General features: G+C 44.6%; 1 protein-coding gene across 2 annotated transcripts in view; it reads left to right on the top strand.

Annotated features, from left to right (window-relative positions):
• The window catches only part of adgrl1a (adhesion G protein-coupled receptor L1a), a 218965-nt gene that overhangs the window by 72531 nt on the left and 124734 nt on the right, over window positions 1-21700 (top strand). For both annotated transcript variants that reach the window (XM_053675413.1, XM_053675412.1), the window contains exon 2: window positions 10131-10278. In XM_053675413.1, coding sequence (XP_053531388.1) covers window positions 10209-10278 — 70 coding nt within the window. In that variant the 5' untranslated portion in view covers window positions 10131-10208. The remainder of the gene's footprint in view (window positions 1-10130; window positions 10279-21700) is intronic.

Raw genomic sequence — 21700 nt, 5'->3', positions numbered from 1 at the left:
GGACCTACAGGCCTCTCTTGCATCAATAAAGGTCACCGTTTACGACTCCACTATCAGAAAGACACTGCGGGAAAATGGCCTCCATGGAAGAGTGGCGAGGTGAAAACCACCGCTGACCCAGAAGAACATTATGACTCGGCTGAATTTTGGTAAAACACACCTTGATGATCCTCAAACCTTTTGGGAGAATGTTCTGTGGATTGATGAGAAAGTGGAACCGTTTGGAAGACAGGGATGACGTTACATCTGGCGTAAACCAAACACCGAATTCCACTAAAAGATCATCATACCTACGGTCAAGCCTGGTGGAGGAAGTGTGATGGTGTGGGGATGCTTTACTGCTTCAGGGCCTGGGCAACTTGCAGTAATTGAGTTTTCTACCAGAAACTCCTAAAGGAGAATGTCCGGTCTTCAGTCCGTAAATTGAAACTCAACTGAAAAACAGTTTACCAACCACCCACCCTGAAAATGTTTTTTCCCCCTTATATATATATTTTAACTCTTAAACTGATAGTTTTTTTAAAAAAAAATCCATAAAAACATTGTTCTTATTTTTATGTAAATGTAACATTTAATTTAGTAAAGGTTTAGCAAAAATACTGCAAATACGATTAGCCAGCGGACATCTGGAATGAGTCTGGAAACATGACTGACACTTCCATAGATGAACACGCCACTATCAACTCCCCTCTCCTGAAAGCCCCGCCCCCTTCCCCCGTCTCACATTAAGAACGCTTGGCCTGGTGCTCTCGTCTCGACTCGATTTTCTCGCTTCCTGTCACAGTAAATGGAGTATGTTTTGAGTTGATTAATGTGAAGTCAGATCGGTGTATCAGTGTGTGTGTGTGTGTGTGTGAGACTGACGTAGCTAACGTCACGCACGTATATCGTCAGAGTGAATATACTCGCGTGTATTAGGGATGTTTGACGTTTCTGGATTTTTACTGCACTTTTACTTTCGTCAACATGTTTTACCTTTTATTTGTTTATACACTCCACATCCCCCCCCCCACACACACACACTGTCATACTGATGCTGAACCCTTGCACGTCAATATGACTTTAAATGCCACGTGTGTAATACCGTAATGCCGTCACCGTGGCAGCGTGACGACGGCGTGTGTTAATAGTGTCAGTGATCTAACAGCATGCTGAAACGCTCCTTTGAAGAAACAGGGTGTGTGTGTGTGTGTGTGTGTGTGTGTGTGTGTGTGTGTGTTGGTCTTTTCTTTCTCTGTAGTGTTGCTCATTTTCATCCATGCTCCTGCACTGCTAGTCACGTACGCCAGTCATTTCCACTCCACTGTTTATTTCTGCCATTTTCAGCCCCGACCCCTTTCTCTCGCTCTCTCTCTCTCTCTCTCACGCTCTCTCTCTCCCTCTCTCCCTCCCTCTCTTTCTCTCTATTCCCTTTCTTTCTCTTTTTCCCTCTCTCTCTCCCTGTCTCTCTCCCTCCCTTTCTCTCTCTCTCTTTCTCTCTATTCCCTTTCTTTCTCTTTTTCCCTATCTCTCTCCCTGTCTCTCTCTCTCTCTCTCTCTCTCTCTCTCTCTCTCTCTCTCTCTCTCTGGGGACTGTGGGCTGAGTCGTGCCACAGGAGAGGAGAAGAGGAGAGGAGAGTAAATATCAGAGAAGGTCAGGGGGAGGAGAGAGGAGGAGAGCAGAGGGTGGATGGAGGGATGGAAAGGGGCACGACAGAGGACAGCAGACGACCTGCTGATAGACAGAATGAGTGAAAAGTGTAAAAAGAGAACGGAGGAGAGGCCTGAAGAGAGCGCGATGAGGAGATCTGCTCGGTCCTGTTTGCTCATTAAGAACGCAAAAGACTAGCGCACGTTTATAAAACCTTCATTATTATCCATTACACCTGATATTTATTTATTTACGTATTTTTTGCTTTGTTCATTAATTCATTTGTTTATTTCTGTATTTATTCATTCATTCGTTTATTTGTTTATTTACTTTACTTGCTTATTTATTCCTATATGTATGTATTTATTTATTTATTTGTGTTTCGGTTTGCTTGCTTATGTATATATTCATTCATTCCTTTATTTATTTATTCATTCGTTCATTTGTTTTTGTTTTCGTTTTATTTATTTAATTACTTACTCGCTTATTTATTTATTTATTTGAGTAATTTTCCGTTTGTTTGCTTATGAATTTTCTTTATTCGCCCGTTCGTTCATTTATTCATTCCTCATCCGTTCGTTTTGTTTACTCATTTATTCATTCCTTCATTTGTCTGTTTATCTATTTACTCACTTGCTTATGCGTTCATTCATTCATTCGCTCGTATGTTTGTTTAAGTCTGTATCTCTTTACTGTTAGTTTGTTTATTCGTTTGTTGTGTTTATTTATTTGGTGTAAGAACTGGAACGCGCGCCGCAGAAAGGATCTCACGATGCGCGTCATGTGCGTCACGTTTCGCGTACGTGCTCGTATACGTTTTATTTTATTCTTTTATATATATATATATATTTTTTATTATTATTTATGTACGTATGTCTTTTTTTATGGATTTGTATTTTTTAATGTTGATATTTATTTGTTTGTTTGTTTGTTCACAAGAAAACACACCCCGTGCTGTGCTGTTAGAGGAGAATAATAAGTCTGAGTTGATTATTAATATTATTATATTATTATATTCTTATGTTCTGTAACAGAACATTCCGGAGTGTTTTATTCCTCTTACTCCACAGCCATTGGTTTTTATATAAGCCCTTTCAGAAACAGATTTTTACCATTTACGAAGAGATTTTGTCCCACACACACACACACACACACACACACACACACACACACACACACACACACGTTTCTCCTCAGACACTCGGTGTGTGTTCCGCGTGTTTGTTTGTTTGTTTGTTTGTTTGTTTGTTTTTACGGTTTGTGCGATTGATTTGCGAGCACAGTCTTGATTTTTTACCACCAATCTATTTTTCACATCCATGAGATCAATGTGCAGAGAGGGTGGAGTGCTGTGAGGATGAAAGTAAATCCTCTTAAAGAGGCACACACACACACACACACACACACACACACACACTGGCTGTGTTCCCTGTGAACACTCAGTACAATCTGTCAGTTGTATCAGCGGGAGTCGCATTAGCTCCAATAAAGCAGTGCGTCTCCGTTCTTTTCTTCGTTTCAGCCCCGGGGCAAGCGCATGCTCTGACAACACACACACACACACACACACACACACACACACACACACACTTTTCCACTTTGTGATTTATTTCATTAGGCAAATGAGATGTGTGAGGGCCCGCGGCACACAACACTGAGTCTCCGCTACTGTCCACTCTCTCCCTCTCTCTCTTTCTCTCTCGTTCTTTCATTTTCCACATCCCCTCTTTCCATCTCGCTCTCCTCCTCTCACACGCGCACGTGAACGTGTAAGCGAGAGTCACGCAGCCTGCCCGGTCCCGTGGCGCGTCTCGCTCCCGCACGCAGCACGTCGCCTCCGTCCCGGGACTCTGAACACCGCCTCGACTGGAGGCCGAGGAACGGAGAGAACGGAGAAAATGGCCGTGGCTTTGGCTTCTCTTATTCCGTGTCGCAGCGAAAGTCTCGGCCGCGGTCTGCTGTTTGAAATGAGTGCGGCGTGAAAGGAAACGTTTGAACGGTCGGAGTGAGAATGAGAGATTTGCACGCGAAGGAAAAGAAAAACAAACAAACGCCGCAAAACGAGTGAAGAAACTAAACGTTAGCAATCAAAGAAATGAATTAACATTGACACTCTCTCTCTCTCTCTCTCTCTTTCTTCTCTCGTTTTCTTTTCCTTTCTTTTCCCTTCTGTCTTCCCACTTCTCTCCTTTGTTTTCTTTCTGCTCTCTTTCTTTGTCTCCCTTCTGTCTTCCTTGCTCTCTTTTCCTTCCTTTCTTCTCTCTCTCTCTCTCTCTCTCTCTCATTTACCCTCTGTCTTTTCATGTCTCCTCTGTTGTCTTCTCTTTGTCTCTTTCTCTCCCTTTTCCTCTTTCTCTTATGTCTCCCTCTCTCCCCCCCCCTCTCTCTCTGCCTTCCCTCTTCTCTCTCTCTTCCTTACTCTCCTTCTCTTTTCCTTTCTGCTGTCTTTCTCTTTTCCCCACTGTCTTCCTCTATCTTTTCCTTTCTTTTTTCCTCCCTCCATCTCTCCCCCTTTTTAACTCTCTCTCTCTCTCTGGTGCATGCTGGGAGTTTGTGAGCGAGCGTGGCGTGTGAGCGTGGTGTGAGAGCGAATGAACTTTTTTTTCTATCTTTATATAGATATATTTCTTTCTTTACAAGCTGGAATTTCAGAGCACAGTCACTGGGTGAGCGGGTGAGCGTGTGAGTGTGTGATAGTATTATCAAGGAAGCGGTGTTATTAGTTGCTGTTTTTTTTGCTGCGGGGAGTGTTTGATCTCGTGGCGGGGTGTAGGGATGGCGGCTCACCTGAGCGGTGGAGCCCGGCCTCTCTCACTCCGTCGCGGGGTGCGGTGTGAGGTGAGCTCCGAGGTCTCGGTGGAGCAGGTGCTAATGGCGGTAGGGGAGCTTATTAAATGTGAACACATTGTGGCGGCATCGAGAATGAGCAAGGCCGTAGTGGTGTTGGTGAAGGAGAGGGAACTCGTGCACCAGCTGACTGAAAACGGAATAAAGGTAAGTGGGGAGCTTTATTCCGTCACTCCGCCGGGGGCTACAACAGTTAAAGTTACAGTTTCGAATATTCCGCCGTTCATCCCTGATGAGGAAATCGAGCGGGAGCTGTCTCGCTTCGGTAAAATAGTGAGCGGGGTGAGAACGCTTCCGTTAAATACCCCGCGCTGAAGCGCGTGACCTCTTTCAGGCGGGAAATGGGGTACAGCAGTAAGGGGGGGGGGGGTCAGATAGTATGGGGGGTGTAGAAGGGGGGGGGGGGGGGGTCAGAAAATATGGACATAGAAGACAGTAGTGAGAAGTCAGTAAGTCTTCAAGCAGAGCAGGAGAAGGAAGTGGAAGAGGAGGAATTCCAGGATGACAACCTCTCCGATATCTCAGACATTAGTGGGTCGCAGTTGGGGGAGGATCAGGAGCTCTATTCACTAACTGAAATTGTGGGATTTCTGGATGACACATTCGGTAGACAGGTTGAGATCAAGGAGTTTTTTTCGGATACTGACAAATTTATTGCTTCAGCAGTAAAGTTACAACGTACAGCAAGTTACGAGGAGCTAGACCAAAGGAAGAGATACCGTTTAAAAAAATCATCTAGCTAGATTACGGAACCCTTCGGCCAAAAGAAAGAAAAAATGAAGGCGTTACACTGGGTGTTTTTCTTTTTCTGCACTGCTGTCTTGTCTGTCTTCTCTTCTTTCTCTTTAATCCCTCCAATGGAGATATTAAAAATAGGCTCCTTAAACATCAATGGTGGTAGGGATAGGAACAAGAGAGCAGCAGTTGGAGAACTGATAAAACAGAAGAACATGGATATCATTTTTTTTACAAGAGACTCATAGTAATTCGGAAAATGAGATAGAGTGGGAAATGTGGTGGGAAGGGAAAATCTTCCAGAACAATGGAACAAGTGTTAGTGCTGGGGTAGCAATACTTTTTAACAGAACATTAGGGGACACCAACACACGCATGATAGAACTGGAGCAGGGCAGGGTATTAATGGTGCAGGCGGAAATAAAGGGAATAGAGTGCGTTTTTATAAATGTTTATGCCCCCAACAACGGCAGTGAGAGAGCACAACTTTTTAACAAATTAAAAAATGCAATACAACAAAGTGGAAGAAATCCCCTGGTAATATTGGGAGGGGATTGGAACTGCACCACAGATTTTACCCTAGACAGGATCGGGGAGGAACCACACCCACAGTCTGCTAAGGCACTTGAGGGGCTTATCAGACAGTGTGGCTTGGTTGACGTGTGGAGGGAGAGAAACCAGGGAACTAGACAATACACTTGGGTTAAAATGACCAATAAGAGGATCACTGCAGCACGATTGGACCGGTTCTACATCACCAGAACAAATGGAAATAAATTCTATAAAGCAGTCATGAGCCCCTCTGGTTTTTCGGATCACCATTTAATTACTCTAGACCTATTGATGTCTGTCAAAAAAAAGTATAAATCATATTGGCATTTTAACACAAAACTGCTTCAGGACGAGGGTTTCTGTGGAAACTTTAAGGCTTTTTGGGGCGAGTGGAAAAAAAAAAAAGAAGATTTTAACAGTTTGGTCTCCTGGTGGGAGGTGGGAAAAACACAAATGAAAGTATTTTGTCAGAAATACACAGCACGCTCAATAGAGACAATAAAAGGTCAAATACAAGAACTCGAGGCGGAGATCATTTTAACAGAAAGTGAAATAATTGGTAGAAATGACCCAAACACGAGCGTTTTGCTGGAGGAAAAGAGAAAGTCCTTAAGCTCCTTCCTCCATGAAAAGGCCAAAACAGCACTAATAAGATCCCGTTTTTCAAACATCAAGGACATGGACTCTCCCAGTGCCTTCTTTTTCAATCTCTCCAGGAAGGTGAAACCACAAAATCAGATGCTGTACCTCAGAAAAGCGGATGGAACTATAACAAAAGAAGCGGCTGAAATGAGGAGAGAAGCTATAGTCTTTTATACCGACCTCTACCGCACTGAGACTTGTGATCCATCCTGCAGGGAGGAGCTGTTCAGGGAGCTGCCCAAACTGACTCTCGAGCAAAGCAGTATGCTGGACGCAAACCTTGCAATGCAGGAAGTGACCACTGCTGTTCAGCAGCTCGCACAGGGAAGAGCACCCGGAATAGATGGAATACCAAACGAGCTGTACAAGCATTTTTGGGGACTCCTAGGTGCAGACCTGCTGGACGTCTTCTTGTGTTCGTTCACCACAGGAAGGCTACCAGTGAGCTGCACAAGAGCGGCCTTGACTTTGCTGCCAAAAAAAGGAGACCTGGGACTCCTGAGGAATCGGAGACCCGTGGCACTTCTTTGTAGTGACTATAAAATCTTATCAAAATGCCTGGCTAACAGACTAAAACAGTGCATGCACACAATTGTACACAGAAATCAATCATACTGCATACCGGCCCGCACAATAATGGACAACATCTTTGTTGTTAGAGACGTTATAGAGCTATGTAAACGGAATTCTTGGGATTTAGGTCTTCTTTCGTTAGATCAAGAAAAAGCTTTTGATAAGGTTGATCATGAATACCTTTTTCAGGCACTTGAAGCCTTTGGTGTGGGGAGAAATTTTTTACTGTGGTTGAAAATGTTTTATTCTGAGGCTTTTTTTACACTCAAGGTTGGAGGGGGTCTTAGCTGCCCAGTTAAAATGGGAAGAGGAATTAGACAGGGGTGCCCGTTATCGGGCCAGCTTTACAGCCTGGCTATAGAACCGCTGCTATGCCGCCTTAGAGCAGAACTACGGGGACTGTCCGTGAGCGGAGCGCAGGAAAAGCTGGTCCTGTCTGCATACGCAGATGACGTGACAGTTTTTATAAAAGATCAGGATGATATACAAACACTGACTCGCAGCCTAGAAATGTACACAAGAGCTTCTTCAGCACGCATTAACTGGAATAAATGTGAGAGTCTTTTAATAGGGCAGTGGCAGGAACATGGCCCTCCTACATTACCCGGGAATCTCCAGTGGGGAAAAGCTGGGTTGAAATACCTGGGAGTGTTTTTAGGAACACCAGATTTTCAAAACAGGAACTGGGAGGGGGTAGTGGAGAAGGTGGGTGCCAAGTTGTCTCAATGGACCTGGGTTCAGCCCCAGTTGTCCTATAGGGGGAGAGTACTGGTTGTCAACAACCTGATTGCCTCCATGCTGTGGCATCGGTTCGCTGCCCTCGACCCCCCAGGGTTTTTGATCAAAGAAATTCAGAAGAAGATTGTGGATTTTTTCTGGGCTGGACAGCACTGGACTCGTGCCCCTGTTCTCTACCTGCCATTGCAGGAGGTGGGGCAGGGTTTGATTGACCTGTCAAGTCGAGTCAAGACTTTCCGACTGCAGACGGCACAGAGGCTACTCTATGGGGAAGGGATAGCGTGGGCCAGCACAGCCTGTGCCCTACTTCAGTGTATTGAAGACCTGGCGTAGGATAAACACCTATTCGTGCTGAATCTGAAGGAAATGGACCTATCAGCTACAACAACTTTCTACCAGTCTGTCCTGAGAGCCTGGTCTTCAGTACTGAACATCAGCAGGACTGGTGCAGACTTTTTTCCCAACATAGAAGAGGAGCCGTTGTTCTACAACTCGGTGATACGATCTAAAATGTTAGAATCAACATATCTTCGACAGCGCTTACGGAGAGCAGGACTCACAAAAATCAAGAATCTGAGGGCTGGCAACAGATGGAAGACGGCTAGAGAACTGTGCACTGAGACGGGGGTACTGTCGTGCCGCCTCATGCAGAGACTGTCGGGAGAGGTGGTCTCTGCACTGCCCTCCCTTTTCAGGGAAGCATTGGGACAGGACCGAGAGGAAAATCAGCAGGCCATTTCATCTCTACGAATCTCCGCGGCAGTAGAGGGGAATCAGCGAGAGGAAGGAGCTCTTTTATCTTTTAAAACACCGTCACTGACAACTTTTGAGGACGCCTCGAAGAAAGTACTGTATGAAACATGTATCAAAGTTGGGCACAGAGGTGCTCTGACAGGACTGAAAGAGTCGCACTGGTCAGGGCTGTTGGAGCCAGACTCTTCCCCACGAGGATGCTGGAGGTCCCTGTACAAACCGCCCATAGAGAAGCGCACAGCTGATCTTCAGTGGCGGATAGTGCATGGGGCCGTGGCCACAAACAGACACATGGCACACATCGACCCCACTAGGGGTAGGGAGTGTCTCTTCTGTGGCGAGGAAGAAACAGTAGAACACTTGTTCTTGCACTGTCAAAGATTACAAAGGTTGTTCTCTCTACTTAGAGCCTGGTGCAGAGGGCTGGGCGTTACATGGGCAGAAAGCCTTTACATATATGGGCCAAAGTACGTTCCAAAAAATAAAGCTGTGGTTCTACTGAACTTTATAATAGGCCAAGCCAAGCTTGCTATCTGGCTTTCAAGAAAAAACAAAATGCAGGGAAGAGGCACTCAGGAGGCGGAAAAACTGCTAACTGCACTAGTCAAAGCGAGACTCAAAGTTGAATACGGTTTTTTTAAAACCGTATTCTTGGAAGTTTGGGCGGTTGGGGAGGTCTTATGCTCTGTAGGTGCAGGACTTTTAAGTTTTCATTTTTAAAAAAAAAAGAGTGGGTTGTGAAATAGGTACTTTGTGTTTTCTTGTCTCTGTCTCTCCCTCTCTCTCTCACTGTCTCTGTCTATCTCGAGACTCAAAGTTGTGGGCAGTTGGGGAGGTCTTATGCTCTGTAGGTTCAGGGTTTTTAAGTCTTAATCTTTCTTTAAAAAAAAGAGCGGGATGTGAAATAGTTACTTTTTTTTTTACTTTGGGTTTTCGTGTCAACTTATATATATTCTTTACTATTTTTATTACTTATAATATATATTTTTTGTTTTCTCTCTACATTTTTAAATTTTATTTATTAATTTATTTATTTTATTTTTATGTATCAATGAATTTTTCCTTGTCATTATCTACCATGTGACTGATTTCCAAATGACTGAATAAAAAGGACAATTTAAAAGTCTCTCTCTCTCTCTCTCTCTCTCTCTCTCTCTCTCTCTCTCTCATTTACCCTCTGTCTTTTCATGTCTCCTCTGTTGTCTTCTCTTTGTCTCTTTCTCTTTCTCTTATGTCTCCCTCTCTCTCTCCCCCCCTCTCTCTGCCTTCCCTCTTCTCTCTCTCTCTCTCTCTTCCTTACTCTCCTTCTCTTTTCCTTTCTGCTGTCTTTCTCTTTTCCCCACTGTCTTCCTCTATCTTTTCCTTTCTTTTTTCCTCCCTCCATCTCTCCCTTTACCCCCCCTCTTTTTAACTCTCTCTCTCTCTCTCTCTCTCTCTCTCTCTCTCTCTAACTCTCTCGTTCTCTTCTCTCTCTCTCTCTCATTTTCTCTTTCCCCTCGCTGTTCCTCTGTCTCTTTTCGGGCTACTTTCTTCTCTACATCTCTCTCTTGTCGTCTGTCTTTTCTTTTCCTTTTCCTGTTTTTTCTTTTCTTCTCTCCCCCCTTGTTGTTTCTTTGTCTTTTATTCTCTCTTTTACTGTGTCTCTCTCTCCCGCTCCCAGGTTCGCCCCTGTACGGAGGGAGTGAGGCCCTCTGAAGCTGCAGGCTGTTATCCCCCCAGGCCGTCTTGTCCCTCCATCATGGCTCTGGCCCTGTGGTTGCTGTGTACCTGTGCCGTCACCCTCAGTAACATCGCCCCCTCTGCTCAAGGTGAGTACTGCATCCTGCTCACACTGACACTGAAAAACCTCTCACCCTGCGCTCACGGACGGCCGCGCACCAACTGGCGCCATATGTGTACGATTCCCCTAAATTTGTCACGCAACGTGGGGGCAGGCGCTGTGTACAAACTCACGCCGTGTGTGTGTGTGTTTGTGTGTGCGTGTATGTGTGCTGTAGATGTTTGTGTGTATCAGCGGGAGCGGCTTTGCTAACGGGGGTGTAGTTAAGCCTGCAAAGGGCGGAGGATCGAAGCAGGTCACAGAGCCACAGTGGCCGAGAGCACAGACACTAACACACCATCTGCTGAGAGAGAGCGAGAGAGAGAGAGAGCGCGAGAGAGAGAGAGAGAGAGAGAGAGATCGAGTGAGTGAGTGAGAACTTTGGTGCTGGGACTCAAACTCCAGGAAGCGACTCTTTATATTTTCTGTCAGCTTCAATAAATTTTCAGCTCAGACGAGAAACTCTAGAGGAAAAAAAACATGTCATGTGGGACATCAGATATCCAACCATTCAGAGCAAAGAGTCATCTCTGCTCACCTGTCAGTCATCTTCCATGTGAGGTCAGAAAGCTCCGCCTCTCGCACCAGTGTTCAGGTGTTTTGGCTTGTGTGTGTATGTGTTCTTGGGGTGTGGCTTTGAAGGTAATCGTATCTGTTTGATGTTTTTGAGTTGCAAAAACGACTTTCGCAAAATCACTGACTGCACCTTTAAAATGGTTTTGTTCCGTTTGTATTTTTACATATAAATACAGTTGATAAATTGTTGTCAGTTTTTGTTAATAATAAGGACCCTTCTGTGTGTGTGTGTGTGTGTGTGTGTGGAGCTGGCACTGTCACACTGTTTGCTTGTCCAGGTGTGTTTGTGGCTCTTGCTCTTGCCGAGTTTAATTTGCCTGTGCTCCTGAATTGATGTGCTGTGTTCACTGTTCCAATGGACACACTTGGCCCCTGGCATCAGACTGTTTCATCAGAGAGCACTTTGTGTGTGTGTGTGTATGTGTGTGTGTGTGTGTGTGTGTGTGTGTGTGTGTGTGTGTGTGTGTGTGTGTTTCCAGCAGTATTAATAATGCATTAATAATCAATTGTGTGTTATCAAGTGCTAACACATGCAGCCTGCAGAATTAGTGAAGCCTCAGATGAGCTACGGGATCATTGATCACACACACACACACACACACACACACACACACACACGAACAGACTGTTAATAAAATCAAATGAAATTTCTGATCCCTTTGTGGCTGTGTGTGTGTGTGTGTGTGTGTGCGTGTGTGTGTGTGTGTGTGTGTGTGTGTGTGTGTGTCAGGCCCATTTGTGTGTCAGTCTAAGTGAAGCTGGAGTGGTCTATGTGTCTTTCAGTCTTAATGAAGGAGGTGTGGCCTATGTGTCTTTCAGTCTTAATGAAGGAGGTGTGGCCTATGTGTCTTTCAGTCTTAATGAAGGAGGTGTGGCCTATGTCTCTTTCAGTCTTAATGAAGGAGGTGTGGCCTATGTGTCTTTCAGTCTTTATGAAGGAGGTGTGGCCTATGTGTCTTTCAGTCTTAATGAAGGAGGTGTGGCCTATGTGTCTTTCAGTCTTAATGAAGGAGGTGTGGCCTATGTCTCTTTCAGTCTTTATGAAGGAGGTGTGGCCTATGTCTCTTTCAGTCTTAATGAAGGAGGTGTGGCCTATGTCTCTTTCAGTCTTAATGAAGGAGGTGTGGCCTATGTGTCTTTCAGTCTTAATGAAGGAGGTGTGGCCTATGTGTCTTTCAGACTTTATGAAGGAGGCATGGCTGACGTGTCTTTCAATCTTAATGAACGAGACGTGGCCTATGTGTCTTTCAGTCTTTATGAAGGAGGCGTGGCCGACGTGTCTTTCAGTCTTAATGAACGAGACGTAGCCTATGTGTCTTTCAGTCTTAATGAACGAGACGTGGCCTATATGTATTTCAGTCTTAATGAAGGAGGCGTGGCCGACGTGTCTTTCAGTCTTAATGAACGAGACGTAGCCTATATGTATTTCAGTCTTAATGAAGGAGGCGTGACCTATGTGTCTTTTGGGCTTAATGAAAGAGGTGTGGCCTATGTGTCTTTCAGTCTTAAAGAAGGAGGCATAGTTTATGTGTCTGTAGTGTCAGTGAAGGAGGTGTGGCCTATTTGCTTATTAGTCCCAGGAAAGAAGGCATGGCATCTCTACCTCTGTCTTCTTCTCTAATTAAATCAGAACAGTTGCACAGAATGTAATGAATGTATGAATGTTTAGCTCTCTAAATCAAAGCATAACGGCTCGCCGGCTGTTCTAAATTCATCTTTCACACATCAGATCATGGTTGACATAGCAAAAGACTCCACACACACACACACACACACACACACACACGCACTGTAACACCGCTTTGTGTGATCTCTGATTTCCGACACAGTTCACAGCAGGAGACGTCGTCGCAGGCCTCGATCCCATGATGACTGCAGTGGATGCGAGCTGCCTCGTGTTCTGCCTCCGAGTCGTTCTTTCATTCCCGAGGCGTCTCTGAGCCACACGTCCGGGTCCGGATTGCTCCCGGGTCGTGCAGCGCAACGCGCTTATTGAAATCGGACACCACGGCGTCCTCCGGCCTGTCTCTGCTTTGGAAAAGAGAGCATAAATAAATGTGTGTAAATAATGGCACCCCTCCTTCTATCACAGTTTTAAATCATCTTCATCTAATATCCTCATTGTGCGAGTCTCCCCATTGTTTCCGCGCAGCCCGTAATTACCGTCGATGCTCATCAGAACCCGACGCAGTCCTCCTCGGAACGCTGAGAATGTAAACCAGACAGATCCACAGGCGAGCTCGACAGGAGTTTAATACACAGCCAGACACGATGATACTCTCACGTTATCAGCTGATATATAGTAGCCTAAAATACTGTGTGTGTGTGTGTGTGTGTGTGTGTGTGTGTGTGTGCTGTCAGAGCGAGCCGTTTTTTAATAATATTTCCATATTTAAAGGTCATTTATCTTCAACACCCGTAAGACGTCACCAAACGCCGGGTCGAGGAAACGTTTCGTATGACGAGCGTCACGTGACTTTTAATTTAATGCGTTCTTGCGGTAATTATTTAAAGACAGATCCTTCAGATCTCCTGATCCTTCAGATCTCCTGCTTTTTACGGCTTGAAATCGCACGCCGTATTAATTTAGATTCAGCACAAGAATCACGGTGCTCTCCGAAAGTACCGGGACGGCGAGGCCGATTCTGTCGTTCCCGCGGTACGCCGAAGACGTCCGGGTTCGAATTTTTCCGCCTCCGTTTCCTCGTACTTACATCTAGACGTGTTAAACGGCCTCCCGTTTTCCGAGCGATCGAAAATATTGGAACACGGGACTGACAGGTGTTTCTTGTTACCCAGGTGTCACCCTCTTAGATCGACCGTTTATAGAAGGACTCGCTCTGAACGCTGGGTTTCGCCTGCGAAGACTGCGTTTGTCGTTTAAAAAGGGATAAACCTACACGAAGACCGGAGAGCTGTCTGTGGGAGAAAGGCGAGCCATTTTGAAGCTAAGACAAGATGGAAAATCACTCGGAGCCATTGCATGAGCATCGGGTATAGCCGATACGGGAATCCGGAACGTCCCGATAAAGGACGAAACGTCCGGTGTACTAACGAGCGGACGCGGGACGGGTCGGCCGAGGAAAACACGGCGAGAGCTGAGAAGGTAAAACCCCAAAAGAGCAGTCAGTGACATCACCGACAGCCTCCACGGGGCAGGGCTGAAGGGGTCACAATCCACCACAAGATGCAAACCTCAAAGAAATCCACAGACGATCCAGAACAGTTCTGGAACCAAGATGGAAGCTCCACCAGGGTGATGGAGAAATTCTGATGATCTGAAACATGCAAGCTCATCAGTGCAGCATGGTGGAGGTAGTGTCATGGCTTGGGCTTGTCAAGGCTTCATTGTGTTCAACTTGATTGATGATGTCATCAGTTTTTTTTGTTCTCCGACACACACGGCTAAACCCGGCTCGCTTTGATGAAAAGAAGAAGCTCGAATCCTGACTTTCTTCTCCTCCTCTTCTCTTCGCGCCGCTTATCCTCTCGTTTTTTTTTTTTTTTTTTGTTGTTGTTGTTTTTTTTTTTTCGCTCCGAGTGAATGCGCAGCTGCTCTCGGCTCTTCTCCTCTCTGAATGTTTGATGATGCCGCCGTTTGTTTGGCCTCTGCGGATGCGCCGTCGATGAGGCGCTTGAAGCTCGCAGGCCGCATTCACACATGCATTTTAATGCAGAAGTGAAAAGCGCGGCGCGCCGGAGAGGCGTAATCAGGCCGAGGATGCGGCGTCAAGTGCTCCGCGAAGCTGTGTGTGTGTGTGTGTGTGTGTGTGTGTGTGTGTGTGTTTCACACAGCTCCAGTCAGTCAAACGCCACTCATTCTCCCTCCATCCGGCTCCTCCCCCGTTCTTCCTCTATTTACCGTCATCCGTCGTTCCACCGCATCCGCTTCTCGACACATCCGTCTCTCTTTTCCTCTTCCTACTCATCTCTCTTTACATTCCCTCCCTCTTTCATCCCCTTCGTCATCCTTCTTCCTCTTTCTCTTAATCGTTCGAACCGATTCCACCTCCCCCACCCCACTCTCTTTCTCTCTCTCTCTCTCTCTCTCTCGCTCTCTTTCCTACCGCTCGCGTTCCTTACTTTCCTTCCCTCTATACGTCTTCTTTCCCAGTCTTTATCATTCTTTTCTCGCGCTTTCATTCCATCCAATATTCACACTCTATTCAGACGCTCTCTCTTCCCTACCTCTCTCTTTTTCCTGTTTCTTCAACGTTTTTCACACTCTGTTCTCTCTCTCTCTCTCTCTCTCTCTCTCTCTCTCTCTCTCTTTCCTTTCTTTCTCTCTCTCCCCATCTCTTTCTCTCTCTCTCTTTCCTTTCTTTCTCACTCTCTCTCTGCCTCTCTCTCTCTCTACTCACTTTCTCTCTTTCCCACTCTCTCTCTCTCTCTTTTCGTTTTCTTTCTCTCTTTCCCTCTCTCTCTATCTCTCTCCCTTCCCTTTCTTTCTCTCTCTCTCCTCGTCTCTCTCTCTTTCTCGCTCTTCATCATTCTGTACCGTTATTCTTTTTTCTCCACATCTCTCTTTGGTCTCTCTTTTATTTCCCTACATTCCCTCCCTCTTTCCTCCTTTTCTCACTCCCTTTCTTCACTTTTCTCTCCATCATTCTCACCATCTCGCTCTCTCTCTCTCTCTCTCTCTCTCTCTCTCTCTCTCTCTCTCTTTCCTACCTCTCGCTTTCCTTACGTTCCATCCCTCTATACAGTTTCTCCCTCTTTCACAGAGTTTATCCTTCTTTCTTCTCTCTTTCTTTCCGTCCACCATTCACACCCTGTTCACACTCGTTTCTCTCTCTTCCCTACCTCTTTCTTTCTCTCATCTCTCCTTGCATTTTCTCCCTTTTCCCCATCCTCACCACTATTTTCTTCCTCTTCCCCAAACATCTCTCCCTCTCTCTCTCTCTCTCTCTCTCTCATTCATCTCTTCTTTCTTGTTCTCTTCCTCTTTCATTTCTCCCATTCTTTCTTTTCATTCGTCTCACTCATTCACTCGCTTTCTCCACACCTCGCCATATTCCCCCTTTCTCCATGTTTCGCTCTCTTTCACTTCACCCTCATTCACTCTGTCTCTCCCTCCTTCATCGCTCTCTTCCTCATTCGCTCCTTCTTCTCCGCTTCAGACTTCTCTTTCTCTCTCTCACTCGCTCTCAGCCCGCTTGTTTTCCTTCACCCTCTTTCATTGCCTCCTTCCCTCTACCTATCTCTTTTCCTCGCTCCATCTTCCCCTCTCTCTCTCTCTCTCTCTCTCTCTATCTCTCTCTGTCATTGGCCTTCCCCTCTCTCTCTCTCTCTCTCTCTCTCTCTCTCTCTCTCTCTCTCTTTTCCTTTATTCTCTTCTCATCTGTCATCTCTCATTTCCCCGTCTTTTCCCTCACTCTGTCTCTTCACCCTTTTTTTGTAACCTCCATCCCTCCATTCTCTTTCCCCCTCTCACTCTATTTTCCTTTCCCACACGCCCCTTCCTCACTCATTTTTTTACTCCCTCTCCCTTCGGCTTTCACCCCCCCCCCCCCCATCGCCTCTTTACACGCTTTTCCCTTCCTTTTTGCACACATTCTCTCTCCCTCTCTCTCTCTCTCCCTCTCTCTCTCTCTCTGTCCATAACCTGCTGTCTCTGCTTCACTTTCATCCTTCCTGTTCACTCATGTTCTTCTTTCTCTCCTTCCTGATCTCTTTCTCTTCATTTCATTACCACACACACACACACACACACACACACACACACACACACACACACACACAGAGGAATATATATAGATTCTTAGATATCGATAAAGTACAGCTGATGTGGTATGTTGTAGGTGTGTGTGTGTGTGTGTGTGTGTGTGTGTGAGCGCGCGTGTGCAGGACGTCGTGTCCCTCAGGCTGTGACATTCCGCAGTGTGCTGTGCAGTGAAGGCTGTAGTGTGTCCCTCTCTCCGCATGACCTTTCATTCTTTTCTCTTTTTTTTTTTTTAAATCTTTTCTTAACCAGCAGGACTTTTTTATTTTATTTTTTTGCTTATCAAAGAAAATCTTTCAGGGTTTTTTTTTTTTTTTTTTTTTGCAGTTCACAGAGGAAGTGAACCTCTGCGACCCGGCCGTCCTCAAGACGGCCGCCGAGTGGACTCGTTCCTGGATGTTCCCGCGCTCCTCACTCTCTCACACTCTTCTTTATATCTTTTTTACTCTCTCTCTCTCTCTCGCTCTCGGTCTTTCTCGGAGTGCGTGGTTGTTCAAAGTGTGTGTCTGAGAGCTGGGGATCACAGGCAGGTCTGTGAGAGGGAAAGGTTAATGGATGGCCTTTGAATATATACTGGGACAGAAGGGGGGGGGCAGCGGCGGCGGGGGTTTCTTTGAAGATGCCACAGACGCCTATTCTGCACTGTCTGAGTGTGTGTGTGTGTGTGTGTGTGTGTGTGTGTGTGTGATTTGTTTACGTCTGAGATATAGGGCTGTGATGATACTCTGTTATATTAAAGTGCTCGTGAGCTATAGCGTGTGTGTGTGTGTGTGTGTGTGTGTGTGTGTGTGTGTGTGTGTGTGTGTGTGTGTGTAACAGGTGTTATGGCTCTCCTTTGGTAAACAGGGAACTGATAATAAGGCAGAGGGTGTTACGGACGGTGTGATGGTGCCGAAAAACGTGATGATCTGGCGAAGGGTGCCAATTTGTAAAAAAAAAAAAAAAAAAAAAAAAAAGGGGGCGGAGTCGTGATGTTTTTTGATACCCAATCAGATCAGCTCGCCTCTTTCTCTTCAACACAGCGGCGCTTTCATTTCAGCGATAAATGAGCAGACGCTTGACGGAATAAACGCGGTTCCTGTCCTACAGAACACACCACACCTTCTCAGACCTAACCCCTGCGTTTTATTTGGCTAATTCGTCTATTTATGTACTCTTTTCTTTTTCTTTTTTTTTTTTAGACATTTTAACGAGTTAATTCTTCGGAGTGGGTCGATCGGGACCGACCTGTCGGTTTAAAAGGCAGCGATCGTGAATAAATCGAGGCAGCAGTCATGAATCGATTATTATCCAAAAACGACAGACGACTGGGGTGTAAATAGTTTTTTTTTTTTTTTTTTTAACTCAGCCATCGTATCGTAGCAAAACAAACCTTAAGAATCAAAACCGTATTATGTGGAGGCTTCAGGTTTTGTCTTCATTAATTAACTCCCGGTGATCCGATCCTATTCATTATCCCCTTTATTCTCCTCTGACTGACATCCAGTCCCCACAACTGAGTTTGTTCTTATTAGCGATGGGAAAAAAGCTAATATTTAGCTTTATAAAGCTAACATTCAGTCGTGTTTACACCGGAGTCGGGTAACGTCGGCGTTTGTTCGTTCACGTGTTTACTGTGAAAACGAGAACTAAAACGCACGTGTTCGTTCACGTGTTGAATGTGAAAACGAGAACTAAAACGCACGTGTTCGTTCACGTGTTTACTGTGAAAACGAGAACTAAAACGCACGTGTTCGTTCACGTGTTGAATGTGAAAGCAAGAACTAAAACGCACGTGTTCGTTCACGTGTTGAATGTGAAAACGAGAACTAAAACGCATGTGTTCGTTCACGTGTTTACTGTGAAAACGAGAACTAAAACGCACGTGTTCGTTCACGTGTTGAATGTGAAAGCGAGAACTAAAACGCACGTGTTCGTTCACGTGTTGAATGTGAAGACGAGAACTAAAACGCACGTGTTCGTTCACGTGTTGAATGTGAAAGCGAGAACTAAAACGCACGTGTTCGTTCACGTGTTTACTGTGAAAACGAGAAGTAAAACGCACGTGTTCGTTCACGTGTTGAATGTGAAAACGAGAACTAAAACGCACGTGTTCGTTCACGTGTTTACTGTGAAAACGAGAACTAAAACGCACGTGTTCGTTCACGTGTTGAATGTGAAAGCGAGAACTAAAACGCACGTATTCGTTCACGTGTTGAATGTGAAAGCGAGAACTAAAACGCACGTATTCGTTCACGTGTTGAATGTGAAAGCGAGAACTAAAACGCACGTGTTCGTTCACGTGTTGAATGTGAAAACGAGAACTAAAACGCACGTATTCGTTCACGTGTTTACTGTGAAAACGAGAAGTAAAACGCACGTGTTCGTTCACGTGTTGAATGTGAAAGCGAGAACTAAAACGCACGTGTCCGTTTAGTACATTTAGTACCGCCCTTCGGAAGCTACATAAAACATTGACACGTTTCCCAGAAGACAAAATAATAAAAGTTCACACCGATCATCCTGTTCGAAAGTTTACACCCCCCTGGCTCTTATTCTATCGTGCTGCCTTCTTGAGCGTGAGTGACACAATTAAAACGGGAAAAAAATGGAAGGAATGTCCCTTGCACGGATTTGCCGGTCTTGTGGGACCTTTCTGCGTTCCTTGAAACAGATCCCCTTTTGAAAAACCAATAAGAAATGAAGCGCTGACGAAATACCGAACGCAGACAAACTCCCGGCTAATCTGTTCGCTAACCTCATGCTTGTAAATCCACATCCAGTAAACACATTCCCGCGTGTTTTCATGCTCATTTTGTTCACGGTCACTCGTGTGTTTTTGAGGAATTAACGCCGGGAGCTGCGCGCAGACGTTTGTCCAACTCCTAAGCCCGTGCCCCGTCTCAGGATGGCACAAAAGACTAAATCATCACGTCGACTTTTTTTTATTTATTTATTTATTTATTTTACTTATTCAACCGTGGCTCGTTTGAACACGTTTCCCGGAAAACATAAAAAAAAATAATAATAATAATTAGCACACAACATCCATCTTTATACAGGAGTCGGAGCGATATTCGCAATATTTAATGTGTGAAATAAACGGACAAAACAAAAGCGCTTCTCTTTTCGGGAACGCTCGCCTTAAGGTTTCTAAGTTTTCTACGAGTTTGCATCACACACAATAAAGCGATTTTCAGAAAGCGGAAAACCGCGCCGGTCTCCGAGGCAGAGAGTCGCAAACGAGCCACCATCGTTCTTTTATCACGCGGTTTATTAGATCCCGATGTTTATTATTAGCTCAGAGGATTTCTTTGTATTTAAGCTGCGAGGACACGGCGAGGCTGAATCCCACTCGGCTTTTTTCCTTCCGCACCGTCCGAAGTGTGGAATCGGATTCCAGGTCCGAGTTATTACTCACTCGCGAGGACGCTTCTGTCGATCGTACAAACGGACAAGACGTTCATCTCGGAACGAGGTACACTCGACGACAGGTGCGTCTGCGAATAGATGAATAGCCATCCATACTGTAGGTGTGTAGGGAAGCCATTTATTCATTACACATGGAGTTATCACGCAAACATCAACAACGTGACCCGTCCCGCCTTCGTGTTGTGTGTTATGCCTGGATTGTAGAAGTATGCACATCTGCGTGTCAAGTTCTTTTTTACATCTGGAGTATAATCAGTCCAGACCGGATCTCATGGAGGTTTTGTTTGTGATTGTTCCGGTCAAAAACGCTGAAAATTTCTTTCACATTTTGCGATGCAACTTCTTGCGATTTTTTTTTTTTTTGCGCTTCCTTTATTTGTTTGTTTGTTTTTTTCGCAGAAAACTACCTGCGATGACGCGAAATGGTTTTGCACGGTCTTTCGCATCGATCCGTCCCTCCGGGGATTTTGTCATTTCGCGGTCGCAGAAACGAACGCAAAATCGAGGGAACGCCACGATATCCGCGAGCGTTCGAAATCACCGCAGGTTTTCCGCGGATCCGGGCCGAGACGTCGGCACGACGCGCGATCGGCCAAAGCGTTCTCCGCGATCCACGTGCGGCGGACGCGAGTACGGCTGAAAGGTCTCGTTTACCAACGGACATCATCGCGAAAGGCCGCGCGAAACGATTCCGTGCGATTCGAGTATTTTTCCGCAACAAAAAAAAAGGCGCATCACGGATTCTGAAAATCACAGAAAAACGATGCGAGGTTTGTCGGTAGATGTGACAACGTCACGTGACACGTCTCGGACCGAATCTGCGGAAAATCTGCGGTCATTCTGAACATTTGCAAGCTCCTCCGAATATTGCGGGATTTCCGTGTTTGTACTGTTAATTTCTGTGATTGCGATTCATAGATGCGGAGATATATAGATACATAGAAACATAAATACACATATGCATAGATATATAGATTCATACATACATAAATACATAAATACATATATGCATAGATATATAGATTCATACATACATAAATACATAAATACATATATGCATAGATATATAGATTCATACATACATAAATACATAAATACATATATGCATAGATATATAGATTCATACATACATAAATACATAAATACACATATGCATAGATATATAGATTCATAGATACATAAATACATATATGCATAGATATATAGATTCATAGATGCATAGATACATAAATACATATATGCATAGATATATAGATTCATACATACATAAATACATAAATACACATATGCATAGATATATAGATTCATACATACATAAATACATAAATACACATATGCATAGATATATAGATTCATAGATATATAGATACATAAATACATATATGTATAGATATATAGATACATATATACATATATGCATAGATGTATAGATTCATAGATATATATATATATATATATATATACACATATATGCATAGATATATAGATTCATAGATATATAGATACATATATGCATAGATATATAGATTCATAGATATATAGATATATATATATACATATATGCATAGATATATACATACATAAATACATATATGTATAGATATATAGATACATATATACATATATGCATAGATGTATAGATTCATAGATATATAGATATATAGATATATATATACACATATATGCATAGATATATAGATTC

The sequence above is a fragment of the Ictalurus punctatus genome, chromosome 24, assembly GCF_001660625.3.
Source record: "Ictalurus punctatus breed USDA103 chromosome 24, Coco_2.0, whole genome shotgun sequence".
NCBI classification, from domain to species: domain Eukaryota; kingdom Metazoa; phylum Chordata; class Actinopteri; order Siluriformes; family Ictaluridae; genus Ictalurus; species Ictalurus punctatus.
The sequence above is the reverse complement of the archived record's forward strand: the minus strand, read 5'-3'. Positions and strand labels throughout refer to the sequence as shown.